At 38.0% G+C, this 14,891-nt stretch overlaps 1 protein-coding gene across 4 annotated transcripts in view; it reads left to right on the forward strand.

Moving 5' to 3' along the window:
- The window catches only part of DNAJC4 (DnaJ heat shock protein family (Hsp40) member C4), a 2,281,272-nt gene that overhangs the window by 223,356 nt on the left and 2,043,025 nt on the right, over positions 1-14,891 (forward strand). For all 4 annotated transcript variants that reach the window (XM_044075728.1, XM_044075729.1, XM_044075731.1 and 1 more), the window contains one exon: positions 4,433-4,555. In XM_044075728.1, the coding sequence (XP_043931663.1) occupies positions 4,467-4,555 (89 nt within the window). In that variant the 5' untranslated portion in view covers positions 4,433-4,466. The remainder of the gene's footprint in view (positions 1-4,432; positions 4,556-14,891) is intronic.

Raw genomic sequence — 14,891 nt, forward strand, 5'->3', positions numbered from 1 at the left:
GTTGCCATTCCAACTCCCTGTTTTCTAAAAAAAGTGGGACTGGACCCCCTCTTTCTGATTTTACTACTTGGTCTATGGCCATAAAATGAAAACTATGTACTTGGTTCCTAATAACATGTTTGGCCAAGGCGTTCTCTTTTTTTAGTTTCCTTATTGCGTAGTCATGTTCGTACAATCTGTCCCGTAATCTCCGATCAGATTTACCTATATAAAATGCTTCACAGCAATTACAGTTATCTAAGTAGATAATAGATCGGGATTCACAGTTAAGTCTGTGTGTTATGTTGTATTTCCTACTACGAATTACAAATGAATTAGTAGCTTTAACAAAATGGCAATAGTTACATGCCCCACACTGGAAACAACCTTTTGTTCTGGTAAGCCAGTCAATCTGTTTAGATCTTTCTAGGAGGGTTTTTAAATTGTTACCTCTCCTATATGTAATCAAAGGTCTACTACCTAGCTTTTCCAGTAATTCCTCATTGTTTGTTATGTAGTACCAGTTCTTATATAAAATAAGTTGAATGTTCTTCGAATCAATGTTATAATTTGTAATAAAACTGTTTGCAAAAGAAACCTCAGTCATCCCGGTATTTAAAGGAGCATCTATCGGAGGTGTGTGCCTTCCAAAACTTAAATTTACTTCTAAGTTGCTTGCTTGTTGACCTATAATTTTATGTGGTAGAAGAGGTAGGAGCTGTCCTTCAGTCCTCTTTTTATTAACCTCCTCTAATAGTTCATTGAACAAGTTAGTTGGATAACCTCTATTAGTAAACATACCCTCCAGAGTTTTACATTCTTACAGGAATGAGTCCTCCCTACTGCACATTCTAGCTGCTCGAATTAATTGCCCTTTTATAATAGCCTTCTTTTGTTTAAAGGGGTGGCAGCTATTGTAATGCAGGAATGAATTACAGTAGGTTGGTTTCCTATAAATCTTAGAGGAATATTCCCCTTTACTAACATCCTTGTACAATTGAACATTGAGGTAGTCAATACATGAATCTGAAAATTTTGAGGTAAATCTTAAGAAGTTAATTGTATCATTAATAAAGTTAACAAAATCCATTGCTAGTAAGTGGTCGCCATCAAAAAAGATGAAAATGTCATCCAGGTACCTTGTATAAAATTTAATATGCCTCATTCTAGTAACGTCATTTCTACGAAATGAACACCTCAATTTCTAGGACTAGAATCAGTCCTTGATAGCCCAGCCTACAGTATATCGTCATTGAATGAAATGAACACCTCAATTTTTAGGACTAGAGGTTTTCTAAGGGATTGGTTTATCAATGGGTACATCGACATAGATACTTACAATTATATTGACATCACTATGCCTAGGACACCAGTGATTTTTGGTATACCAAAAATCCACAAAAACATGTCTAACCCACCAGTACGCGCCTTGATAGATAGTCGCCTCTCCTTTACATACCCTAGTGCTCAACTGGTAGAAAGTATTTTAAGTAAATACATTAAGAAAATAACACATATTTGTAAGGACTCTTGGTCATTCCTAAGTAAAATGTATGAAATTGATTACAGTGACACACTAAATTTCCTTACCATAGACGTTATAGATTTATATACGTGTATACCTCACCTTGAGGCCGTTGAATGGATTTCACTTATGTTAACCCACCTAGAGGCCCCCAAAAATGAAATAGATCTAGTTTCCCAACTGCGAGATATTATACTTACATCGAACTATTTCATTTTCAATGGGAAACACTACCTACAGAAGCAAGGGGTAGCAATGGGGTCCCCATGTGGAGCTACAGTTGCTAACCTATTCATGGCTTACTGGGAGGTAAGCAATATCTTTAATGATGTTACTAGAATGAGGCATATTAAATTTTATACAAGGTACCTGGACGACATTTTCATCCTTTTTGATGGCGACCACTTACTAGCAATGAATTTTGTTAACTTTATTAATGATACAACTAACTTCTTAAGATTTACCTCAAAATTTTCAGATTCATGTATTGACTACCTCGATGTTCAATTGTACAAGGATGTTAGTAAAGGGGAATATTCCTCTAAGATTTATAGGAAACCAACCTACTGTAATTCATTCCTGCATTACAATAGCTGCCACCCCTTTAAACAAAAGAAGGCTATTATAAAAGGGCAATTAATTTGAGCAGCTAGAATGTGCAGTAGGGAGGACTCATTCCTGGAAGAATGTAAAACTCTGGAGGGTATGTTTACTAATAGAGGTTATCCAACTAACTTGTTCAGTGAACTATTAGAGGAGGTTAATAAAAAGAGGACTGAAGGACAGCTCCTACCTCTTCTACCACATAAAATTATAGGTCAACAAACAAGCAACTTAGAAGTAAATTTAAGTTTTGGAAGGCACACACCTCCGATAGATGCTCCTTTAAATACCGGGATGACTGTGGTTTCTTTTGCAAACAGTTTTATTACAAATTATAACATTGATTTGAAGAACATTCAACTTATTTTATATAAGAACTGGTACTACATAACAAATAATGAGGAACTACTGGAAAAGCTAGGTAGTAGACCTTTGATCACATATAGGAGAGGTAATAACTTAAAAACCCTCCTAGAAAGATCTAAACAGATTGACTGGCTTACCAGAACAAAAGGCTGCTTCCAGTGTGGGGCATGTAACTATTGCCATTTTGTTAAAGCTACTAACTCATTTGTAATCCATAGTAGGAAATTTAACATAACACACAGACTTAACTGCGAATCGCGATCTATTATCTACTTAGCTAAATGTAATTGCTGTGAAGCATTTTATATAGGTAAATCTGATCGGAGACTACGAGACAGATTGTACGAACATGACTATGCAATAAGGAAACTAAAAAAAGAGAACGCCCTGGCCAAACATGTTATTAGAAACCAAGGACATAGTTTTCATTTTATGGCCATAGACCAGGTAGTAAAGTCAGAAAGAGGGGGTCCAGTCCCACTTTTTTTAGAAAACAGGGAGTTGGAATGGCAACTGCTATTAGACTCATTCTCCTTTCCGGGGTTGAATGAGTACTGTAACATAGCATGTGTTTTAAAAATGAGAAGTTACAGAAGATAATTACTGTTTTATTGTTTTATTAGGAAACATTTGGGCTCAGCAGTACTATTTGTATTTGTATCTATTACTTATACTACTGATTTAATACATTAACATATTTTATATTTAATTAGTATTTATATTATAGACTTGTTTGAAACTATTACAAGTCTTTATTCTATAACATTATTTTTATTCCTATTTATTAATGCATATATTTTTTATGTATTTTTTATTATTGTATATTTTCATAATTGCATTTTCATGAATTACAAAGCTTATCAGGCTTCTTGGATTATTATTAATTATTGAAGATTTAGGATTGTGTATTCAGCGAACATTTTGACTGCTTTGCCTTTATTTGTGAACACATAATTAATTAAGGTAAGGGTGTGACGTATAAAAGCCTTACTTCAGTGTTTTTTGAACCCATTCCTCTGATGAAGCTGCAGCTCTGACTACAGCGAAAACGCTTGTTTGTTTTAATAAAATTTGCGTTAAGGTTTTACATCCGACTCCAGCTTGTGTCTATATCTGGAAAGAGTGGTTTCGAATATTGGTCTCTACTACTGACTTTTACCACGTACTTTTCAGTGAACAAGAAGCCCTAACAAAAGAATTCCTTTGGGTTTAACGGTCTTTTTTGGTTTGCCATTCCTGTTAATTTAAAGTAGTGCCTGTATTGAAAGAGCAGTGTTAATATTGAAACCTGCATGTAACATCTCATTCAGAGCAGCTAGAAAGTTCAGTTTTCTTGTATTCTTGCATCTCTTCCTTCATCAGGACCATAGCAGCAGTTGGCAGTCTACTGAAACTTCAGTATTTTATGGGTCTTTTCAAAGGACATTCCCTGGTAATACATTTAGAGATCTTTTTTTTTTCCATTTTTATTCCTCATTCAGTTTAGTAGTGAGGACATAAGATGAACTAATGCCGCCATCTTGCTGCCTCCCATATCATGTATGTGCTTTCGCAGTTGTTTGGGTTATATTCATAGAAGGGAGAGCCTTCAGACTGTACTAGGGTTCCACATGCTGTCTGTGGCACATTTAAATCAAGTGTCTCTCCAGTCGAAAGTACATGTATGGATCACTTAGCCAGTTTTCCTATAACCAACTCTCCAGCAACTAAAGCATGTTCCAAAACCTAAGTAAAAGCATCAACTGGAGAAATCCAAACATTGCACTACTGGGCTAACAGGAGCTTCATTGTGTGACACAAGTTTATAAGGCAACAGGAAAGATATAGCTTGCAAAAGCTGGGACAAGTAGAAGGCATTTTAATGTGCTTTTATACTTGTTCATTTTAGATGAAGTATTGCAAATTATGAGAGAATTTTTGCTTTCATTGTAATTGGGATTTTTTTTCTTTTTGCTGCAGTGATTTCTACAACTGAGAACATCTGGAATTTATTATGCAACTGAATGCATATCACCTTGCTTGCAAGTACAGCCTGTGGTGCTGTTCTGTTAGCAGGAGGCTCTCAACAAGTATTTTAAACAGGTAAGGTCACAGCACTTGCTAATATACATTTACTTTGTTGCTCAGCATGTTTTGCGTATGTATTCATTACAACAAGTCTTGTCAGTGTCAAAGGTTATGTACTGAATTGTAAAATGAGCATGAATTAGAGCCGGTGCTCATGATACACTGAATTTTCTAACATATGTTTATTCTTCCCACTTAGTTTCAGTCCTATGATTTTGCTTGCATTGTCAGGTAAAATAAGTGCAGAGTCATGAGATTAGGTCTTAATTTAGAAAGAAGTGTACAATGTGAGAAAGGAGATGGTCTGTCAACTGGAAAAAAAAAAAACACATAATCTGTTATTTAGTCGCTAGTTGCATGTCATCAGGAGAAGAAAAGTGGTAGTGACCCCTTTTAAGAACTCCAGATTTTGTTTCCCTTTACAGAAGCTGCATCTCTGCAAAGATGCAGATGTTTCTGAACAGAACAATAGATGTTCATCATATTGATCACTGCTGCAGTAGCTGTATAGGTTAGATCCTGCCTTGGTAGGTTAACAGACTGCCAGATTCCAAAGCTTCAGGGCACCTTCCACTTTCCCAAATGATCGGTCAGCTCAAGCTGCAGAGCTTTCCTGCTACTGAAGAAAGTGCTGCTGTATGGACTTTTGAGGATCGACGGTCAGGTTGTGCCTTTTCTTTGCTGCATAGATACGTTTTCTTTGGGGAAAAATCTTCCACATTAAATAGTTACTATTTTATTACATTTTCCTGTTTAAGAAAGTTAGTTTTAAGCTAGATGTTTGTTTTAATGGACTTTCATGAGATACAACTGTACTTTTAAATGGGAATTTGCTTTTTCTTGTCAGTTTAAATGTTGTTTAAAGTAATTGGAAAAACATTTTTTCTGTGGAGAAATTCTATTTACTATACTGTTTGGGGATGACAAACTGTTTTAAAGTGCTTTTTACCATGTTTTTGTGTGAAAAAAGTAACTTTTAAAGACTTGTTTTCTCCAGGAAAAAAGCACCATTTTCAGCTTGACCATAGAACAAACTATGGGTCCCATGGTCAGTCCTTCTTACAGCCACAGAAAGAAAAAGTTAAACTGCTTTTTCCACTATAGCAGGCTGGAAGTTTGCCTTAACTGCAGGTGGGTGACTCTGCCGTGGTCATAGCTTGTTCCTCAGACTACTCATATTTTACCCCAGATTCCTCTGGTGTAGCTGCAACAGCTGCTATGGACTGGGGGTTAGCCACATCTTCTGTGGCTGTTGGGGTCCCCTTAGTGGGCAAGAGAAAGCCACTCTTGTCGGTCCCGGCAGAGAGAACAGTGAAGACTTCCCTGTTTCATCAGAATGTAGTTCTTATCCCTGGGGAAGCTGCTGCTGCTACTACCATTAATAACACTGTTGGCTCCATTTTTCCTGTGAAAAAGAAACAGAAAACTAAACATGTATGTACTCCTCCTCAAATGTCCGTAAGAATAGTTTACTAGGTCTATCTTAATTCAGGCTATTGATTCTTATAAGGTGGTTTCTGGTAAAAGAAAGAAGGCTACCTCTTATCCTGAAGAGATTCCTGATTCTGAATTTGGACATATAGTTGAAGCAACAGATAAAGGGTTTTCTCGTAAGATTTCTGATTCAGACTCAGAGGAGAACTCAGTTTCTGATTCTCCCTGTGAGAGTTTCACTTTCTCTGAGTCTGTTTCCAGAATGTGCCAGTGTTTTCCGTGGGAGAACACATAGGTTTCTCAGACCCTCAGAAAGTACTGTCAGTTGTTACAGAAGGAATTTTCAGAACCTTCACCAGTTCTTACACTTCTGTCAGCTTTGGAGGATGTGTATATCACTGCTTGCAATTTTTCTCTTAGTCATCTTACTGCCCCTAAACAGGCAGAGATAATGTATAAAGTTTCTCACTATTTTAAGTTTTTATACACTCTTCCCAAAACTGACCCAGTAGCTATAGCCTTAGTTAATCCTACTGCTGCTAAACATTTGGTTGACAAACCAGTCCTGCACTTTCTGATCTTCAACTTTGATTTTCAGAAATTTGAATTGCCAGGTTCATATGTTGTTGTTTTTTTCTAACTAATTGTGAAAATATGAGGAATGTTTTGTTTGCAGTTTCTTCTTGTGAGGAAAAATCTGCTTTAAATTATTTTGTTTTTTTTTTTATTGTAGAAGTCACAGCCCTTTGTTTACACTCTGTGTATGACTCGTTTGCTTATTTTTCCAGGTCTATGGCCACTGGTATTATTTTGAGGAGGTTTGCTGGCTGCATTTTCAGAAACTCCCACATGATGTGAAAAATGAGATTTTAAATTCTCCCTTGGATAGAGATTTAGTTTTTGGTTCCTCTGCTGCAGCGGTTATCAAAATATATGATGAAAGGGGTATTTTCATTCAGGGAATCTCTAAGATTTTCAGCCCTCCTTTTCCAAATTTTCTGAAAAGTACTCCAACTCCTCATCCAGTTTTGACAAAAAACAAGTGGGTCTTGAGACTTATCCATAAGTGTACAGATGTCAGTGGGAATCCCATCTGTCTTTCCAAGGGATTCCTTTTCATCCTGCAAACTGGACGTTCTTATTTCTCTCTGTTTTAGAGCAAATGTTGGCTCAGGGTTGGGGGGGGGGTGATAAAACTTGTGCCCTCAGATCAGATGGACAAAGGTTTTTTTTTCAAGGATATTATTGGTGTCATAAATGAGGGAATCTGGAGACAAGTCCTAAACTTCTACTTTCTCAATATTTTTGTTAACATTTCAAAAGCCAAAATGTTACCCCTTCAAACCCTTTTTTCCTCTAATACCCTCTTGACAGCTTCATGATAAAATTGGAGCTAGAAGATGATTATCACATTCCAACTTGCAAGGAATTCAAGCTTTTTTTTAAGATTTTTTCCCCTGACATGGATCATGAAACTCCTGCTCAGTCTGAGGTTTCAAATGAACTTGTAGAATTCATCTCTTGTCCCATCCCATTCACTGTTTAATGGATTGTCTTTGAGATTTGTCCCTAACTAGACCATTTCCTCCTCTAAACAACACACAGCAGTACATCTTCATAGGCTTCTGCAAGGGAATTTCTAACAATTCTAGGGTTCATGGCTTCTATAATTCTCATGATTTCCTTAGGCAGATTTTGCACGAGAATTCTAGGGTACCATGAATCAGTCTTGGCTCAGGATCAACACCATTTATCTTTTTGGATTCCAAACAGGAATTATTTTTGTAATTTCTCCAAATCTTCTAGGTTTCTAATACCATGAAGGGAATCGACCCCATTCCTAAGTCGAAGTATGATTAAACTTCATTAAATTAGTATTGTTTCAGTCTTTGATGTCAGCCAGAAGTGCTCTTTGCAGCACCTGCAATGTGCTCAGTAATGACTCCTCCTGCAATTCGTATGGAGTTACATGCATTAGTAACATGAGCCCATTGCTCCTACTGCTATTGAAACTGTCTGGGTATCTTTCTTCTACATTGCTCTCATTTCTGCCTGCAAATCTTGATATTTTATGATGTTGTGTCTCTCTCTACGCAGGACATTGTAGTCACTGGATGTAATGATTTCAGTGATCAATGCTACTTTTGTCTTCTTTTCATGGACCACTATGTCTGATTTTCTTGCATCTATCTTTTGAACTGTTGGTAATAGATAATCCCATGTGACGCAGACTTCATCATTTTATGTGATGCTTTGTGGCTGATATTTCCAGTGTTTTTCAGCCACTTCAATACCATGATGTTTGCACAATCCCCAGTGCAACACTCTTGCCACTTTATTATGCCTTTCAGTATACAGTCCTTCTGCCAGTTTGTCACAACCAGCAACGAGGTGTGTGACTGTTTCCAATTCTGTTTTACAAAACCTACATTTGTCTGTTTCTCCCACGTCTTCAATGGACCTTGTAAACTAACGTGTGCGTAGCCCACCATCTTGGGCCACCACTATTAACCTTTCTTCTTTTGGTTTGAATTCACCTCTCCTTAACCATTCCTGCATTCGATCCTGATCAACATGAGGTTCTTCCAGAAGTTTTCAATACTTGCAACTATATTTATGCATTATTCACATTTCTTGCCTTCTCATCTGATCCTTCACCTTATATTCTTTCTTTTGTTTTTTTGGCACATTCAGTTGCTGCCTGATTTTTATCTACTTCTGGTTTGATTTCCATTCCTGCTTCATGCCGATATGCTTCTGCTAGACTAAACAGGGAAGTCATCTAAGATTTATTCTCCTCATGTTTCAAAACTTTCACTACTTTTGGGTCTTGTGGGGTCAGCAGATGTGTGTGCTGTCCCACGATTGCAGATCTATACATGTAATCAATTTCAAGGAGGCCCATACCTCCTTTGGAGCTGGGAATATATAATCTCGGTATGCATTGATTTTTATAAATCATTTGATGAGCATGAAGCATCCTTCCTGTTTTCCAATCTAATCTATCCAGCATGATTTGGGGCCAGTCAGTCACTCCAAAACTGTAAGTTAGGACAGGAAGAGCAAATTGATTTATAGCGTGAATTTTGTTCCTCGATGTCAAAGCTATTTGAAAATTAATTTAAGTCTTCCAAGATACTCCTTACTAAGTTTTATTTGCATTTGTTCATTTTTTTTATTGTTGATCCTTCATCATTTCCCAAATATTTATACACTTCCTCTTGCTCAAATTCTTGTATGTCACATTCTTGTCCCAGACTGATCTTGATGCTGCACTTTTCCTACTTTAAAGGTTGCTTTTGCACATTTATCAAGACAAAATGACATTCTTATATCACCTGAAAAAGTTTTGAGTACTTGCAGTTGTGCTTTCTGTTCCTCTTCTGATGAGCTATACAGTTTTAAATCATCGACAAAGAGAAGATGAGAAGTCTTTACACTTTGTTGTTTTCTGGAAACCAAATTGTTGCCATGGCCTAATCTGTTAAGTAGATAGCTTAATGACTTATGGGCAAGACAGAATAGCAGCGGTGACAGGGAGTGCATTTTTATCCCTGGAATAATAATTTGTCCTTTATTGTGGCTTAATTGCAAAGTGTTGTGCCACTGTTTCATGGTCACTGTAATGTAGGCGATCAGTGTAGGGCGCATCTCATACATTTTTAAGCATTCTTTTATCCATGAATGTGGGATAGTATCAGCTGCTTTTTTGTAGTCAGTCCATGCCATACTTAGATTCTTACCCCTTTTACAGTTCTCCTTTAAGACTTTATTTAGCAATAGATGATCCTTTGTTCCATATGGCTTTATTTTATTACCCTTTTGTTCTATTGCCATGATTGAATTTTCTTCTAAATGACTATAGCCTCTGTTGGCATCAATTCTGATGTATAGTTTATATGTAGTCAGAAGGCAAGTTATTGATCTATAATTTTTAGGATAACTTGCAGGATTACCCTTAAGTAGGAGCATTTTGTTTTTCCTGTTGTTAACCAGGTTGGTGTCTGTTCGGGGTGTGCATATAAATAGTTCTTACTCATGGCTAAATCTTCGTGCAGAGATGTTAATACTTTTAGCCAGAAGTTAGGTATTGTATCTGGGCCTGGGGTTTTCCAATTGGAGGCTTTTCTTAACTTTATTTCAATCTCTCTGACGGTTACTTCATCCCATTTCATATCCTGTACCTTTGAACTTCTTATTCTTTCTTTTACTTTTATGTCCATTTAGCATCTTTGTTATGTTCCACAGGATCTTCATAGATATTTCTCCAAAATGTATCTATTTCTTCTTTTTTGAGTGGTCTTTCAATTCCTTTTGCCTTGTTTCCCAATTATCTATAGAACTTGTGGGGGTCATCAATAAATTGCTTATTTTGTGCTTTTATATTTATCTGTGTTTCCTCAAGTTTTTCTGCCTGTGCTGAGATTTCTAGTTTATTTGCAGTAGTGCAAAATAGATCCTGATCTGTTATAATACTGTGCATGGTTTTATCACGTCTGTCTTTGAGTATTTTTGTTGATCTGTTCCCTCTTTGATGCTCTTCTAACAGTGATACTCCTTGTCTTAGTTGCTTTATAGTTTTCTCTATTCAGTACTTCCATGATGGTATTCGATTTCTCCCCTTCCTTTCCCTCACTACCCTGTGTTCTTGTGATAGAGTTTTATCTGTTATTAATTTAGCTGCACTAATGTATCCTGTTTACTTCTGTTGTATCACATGGATCTCTATGGACAGTCCTAATTACTGTGTTCATTTTTTTTTTTTTTATCAAACTTCTGACTTTGTTGTTTTATTGACCTTCTGTAATCTATTTGTTTCATTGATCTTAAAATGTCTATCTATCCTGTTAAATCAAACGGCTCTTCTCTTAGCTTACTTTCTTCTAAACTGAAGGCACATTTTTGTTCTCCATTTTTATTCCTTGTTTTTTATATTATAAAGTTTTCAATGTCTGGATTCCTTTGCCAGTATTTCTCTTCAAATATCTTTGGTGCTGCTGTTTTGTATTGATTCATTTTGCATTCTTCTTTGCATAAATATTATACCATATTAAATCCCTCTTTCTTTCCCCATCCATATTTCTTCTTCAGATGTCTCCTGATCTTCCTGTTTCTCCTTACTTTGGCGACTCGTTCCATCATGCTGTGATGCAACCTGTGTTAGACCTTCTACACCAAATCCTTCACTTCGCAGGCATTCCATAACTTTAGCTTCTATTTTGGTAACTTCTACTTTATTGATCTTCTTTTCTACATTCCCTCTTTGATATTATTTTTTTAATGTGAAAGTTTCCAAATCTGGATGCCTTTGTGTGTGTTTTTCTTTGAATATCTTTGGCGCTGCCTTTTTTGTATTGAATAATTTGGCTTTCTCCTTTGCATAAATATTGCACCATATCAAATCTTTCTTTCCCTTGTCCATATTTCTTTTTCATACTTTTCAAAAGTCTCTAGGTTTTGTTTATATTTTTGCACTTCTGCAGATGCTTTTTTTTCCAAACAGATCAATGTTTCTTGGTCTATGTATTGTTTTTCTCAAATGTGTTGTATTAATGAGCACACATTTTCATTTGAGGCTTCTGACAGTTTTTTTTTTTTTTTTTTGTGTGGAAGTATTTTTCTTTCCTCTAATTTCTCTCTTAATTGTTTTGTATATCTTGTGTCTGGAAATTCTGGGCTTTTTGCATAATAGTACCAATACATAATTTATTTCTTATCCTCAGTAGTCCACTGTATTGTCTTTATGGCTCTTCTTGGGCCTATCAGTTTTTGTGATTTTTGTGGACTGTACTTCCTTCTACAACAAGGGAGCCATCTTCCCTCTGGGCTTGGCCTAGCCCCATTGTAAGACTGTTTCCGTATTTTGAGGATTCTGCACTGTCAGTTTTTCTACTTGTGGCACCAGTGCACCTACCAGGATTGGGTACTTTTTTATCCTAGATCTTGTGTACCTAGCTATCTTTTTTTAAAATTTTGAGCTACTTCTGTCCATGATATATGCTATATAAAATATATATCAAAGAAACAGACTTGAGTGCTGAAACTATCTATATATCAGTGTTGTCTTGGTGAGAATTTGTGAAAAACAGGGTCCACCTCGTGAAGGTACTCATAGGTAGGTACTAGGCTATTGGCCCTAGGGCCTATATAAGCCTAGCCAAAAGGTGCCGTGTCTTTCGCCACCCAAGAAAATTATTTTCCTGTGCCACTGTCGAGCAGAGCCGCAGAAGTGATCCGCGGGGTGAATTTCCTATCTCCCATCCAATCATCAAGATTTTTCTTGAAGAGTGCTAATGAGGAGCTTGGTTTGATATAGATAGGTAGTTTGTTCTAGAGTATGGGAAGTCTCTGGGACAAGAATCTATCCCTCCAGCAAGTTCTGTTTATTGTGGTGACAAGGTTTAGGTCCCTAGAGCGTGTAGCTCGTAGGAATTGGGATTTCTTTAAGTGGAGCATGTTTAAAAGCTCTTGGTTTGACTTAGCTTTGTGTGTTAGGCAAAGATCGCCTCTGAGTAGGCGATATGCGATGGAGTAAAGCTGCAGTTATTTGAGACAGTCTGCGTAGGGCATCTGTTTGAGGCCGGTAATCCTCTTTGTGAGGTATTTCTGCGGCCTTTCCAGTTGTTATAGATGTCTTGTGAGGTACATACCAAAAGGGACATTGTACTCTATAATGGGTCTAATGAGTGACGAGTAGAGGGGAACAATGACCTCTTTTTTCCTGGATGAGAAACCTTTTGTGATGAGCTGTGCCACGTAGAAGGATTTCCTGACTACTGTGGCGATGTGATTATCAAAGGAGAGACTACTGTCCAACTGTGTCCCAATTTCTCTTATCACACTTTCGGTGTTAAGTAGACTACCACCTATGTGGTAGTTCATGCGTACAGAGTTTTTACCAAAAGGGATGACAATGCCCTTTTTGGCATTGAGCTTGAGGCCATGGCTTTGACACCAGGCATCTGTCTCAGCGAGGCCCTTTTGTAGGATGTCCACATCTTTTGGAGTTTTGATTATGGCTCCTAGTTTGCAGTCATCTCCGAACTTCGTTAGCCAAAGACCTTCTGTGTTAGCCTGTACTTCAGAGAAGTAGATACCAAACAGGAGAGGACCCAGGACTGAACCCTGTGGTACTCCACTTGTCACTGGTCTGAAGTTGGATTTGGAGTCTGATATTTTCACAGTGTAGGTTCTGTCAGTGAGCCAGTTGGCAACCCATCTTGTGACATACGGATTTATACCTAGTTAGTGAGTTTTGCTATAATTCCAGAGTGGGGGATGGTGTTGAAAGCCTTGGCGAGATCTAGATAGGCTGTGTGAACCACCTTACCCTCATCTATGGCTTTGGTGACTGCTTCAAAGAAGTCTATCAGGTTTAGGAGACATGATCTGCCTTTTACAAATCCGATGAGTTTGGAGATTACCAATGTCATTGTTTATAAGTTCCATGATGATACGTTCCATAGCCTTGCTGACCAGGCTCGTTGGGCTAATGGGGCAGTAGTTTCCAGGGTCCATGGTGGCTCCCCCTTTGTGGAGTTGGATAACCGTCACTGTTCGTCATTCAGTGGGCACATAGGCTGAGGTGAGGCTATGATTGAACATGGTACTTAGGTGGGGTGGCAGTTCATTCTGTAGTTCATGTAGAACACAGCCTGGGATGTTGTCAGGTCCCATGGATGCTGTGTTCTTGGCTTTGGATAGTGTGTTTTTTTACCTGTGCAGCCGTGATTACAGAAACTTTGCATTCTTCTGGTATAGAGATGGGCAGGAGATGACAGAGGGGTAAAGTTAGCACTGAACCTATCTGCCAGGATGTTGGCAATATCAGTTGGTACTGTATATTTAGTGACATTGTGTTGTAGAGCAGATCGGAGTGTTGCCATTGAGATTCTTGACGTAGCTATAGAATGCTTTGTGGTTGTCTTTGGAGTCGGTGGCGATTTTGTTTTTGTAACTAGCTTTGGAGGATTTTATGAGGGAGCTCAGCTTACTGATCCTTACAGATCTTACTGAGGCTAACCAGGGCTTTTCTCTTAAAAAAAAAAAAAAAAAATTCTAAGCTTGTTTCCTGTCTTTTCTGTGGTAGTCTAGTCTGCATACAGATTTGCTGTGTCCAGGACCATTTGTGGGCTTCCAAGCCTTACTGTGTTGGAGGGAAGCCTCCTAGCTTAATTTTGTTTCTTAGAACTTGCCAGTTTTTTAGTTTCAGCACTCGTCTGTTTCTTTGAGCTCAGCACTTGTTCAGAACTTATTGTAAGCACTAAATAAGCTACAAATTACTACAGCACTCAGCTTTCCTCACTGTCTAGAGGAAAACAGTTTCTAGTACTTAACAAATAAGCACCTATCCAGGCATGTCTAAGGGTCAGCTCCCAGTGTTTTCTCCTGTCTACCTGATGAATCTGGGCATCCTGGGGCAATGCAGCAATTGCCTCATGTATACAGACAACCCTCTCCTCCTACCACCCAGCACTACAACCTGTGAGAGATGCACTTATATAGCCAAACTGGAAGCAAAGCTCTCTTCACCTAAGACTGGACTAGACAGTCAAGAGGAGAAGGTAAACACTTGCACTGCACCACACTCATCACATAGTCCCTCAAAACCTACACCACCAAATCCTGCCCAAGCAACAGGGACCTCCAAAGCAGAAACACAAGCAACCTCCACCCCCCCAACACAACCCAAATGACAAATAGCCCACAAGCTGAGTGTGCCACTCAACCAAAGCCCATAAGGCATAACAATGTACCCAACACTCTAGTCATGGGTGACTCTATAGTCAGGCACACTGATGTTCCACTCACCAGGCTAAACAAAGAGAAAGTTACTGTCCACTGCCTGTCGTGTGCCAGGATCCGCCACATAACGCATGCACTCAGGTCACTCCACAACAAGTACAAATATGACTCT

This window comes from Protopterus annectens, chromosome 6.part1 (assembly GCF_019279795.1).
Source record: "Protopterus annectens isolate FY-2018-M chromosome 6.part1, PAN1.0, whole genome shotgun sequence".
NCBI lineage: Eukaryota > Metazoa > Chordata > Ceratodontiformes > Protopteridae > Protopterus > Protopterus annectens.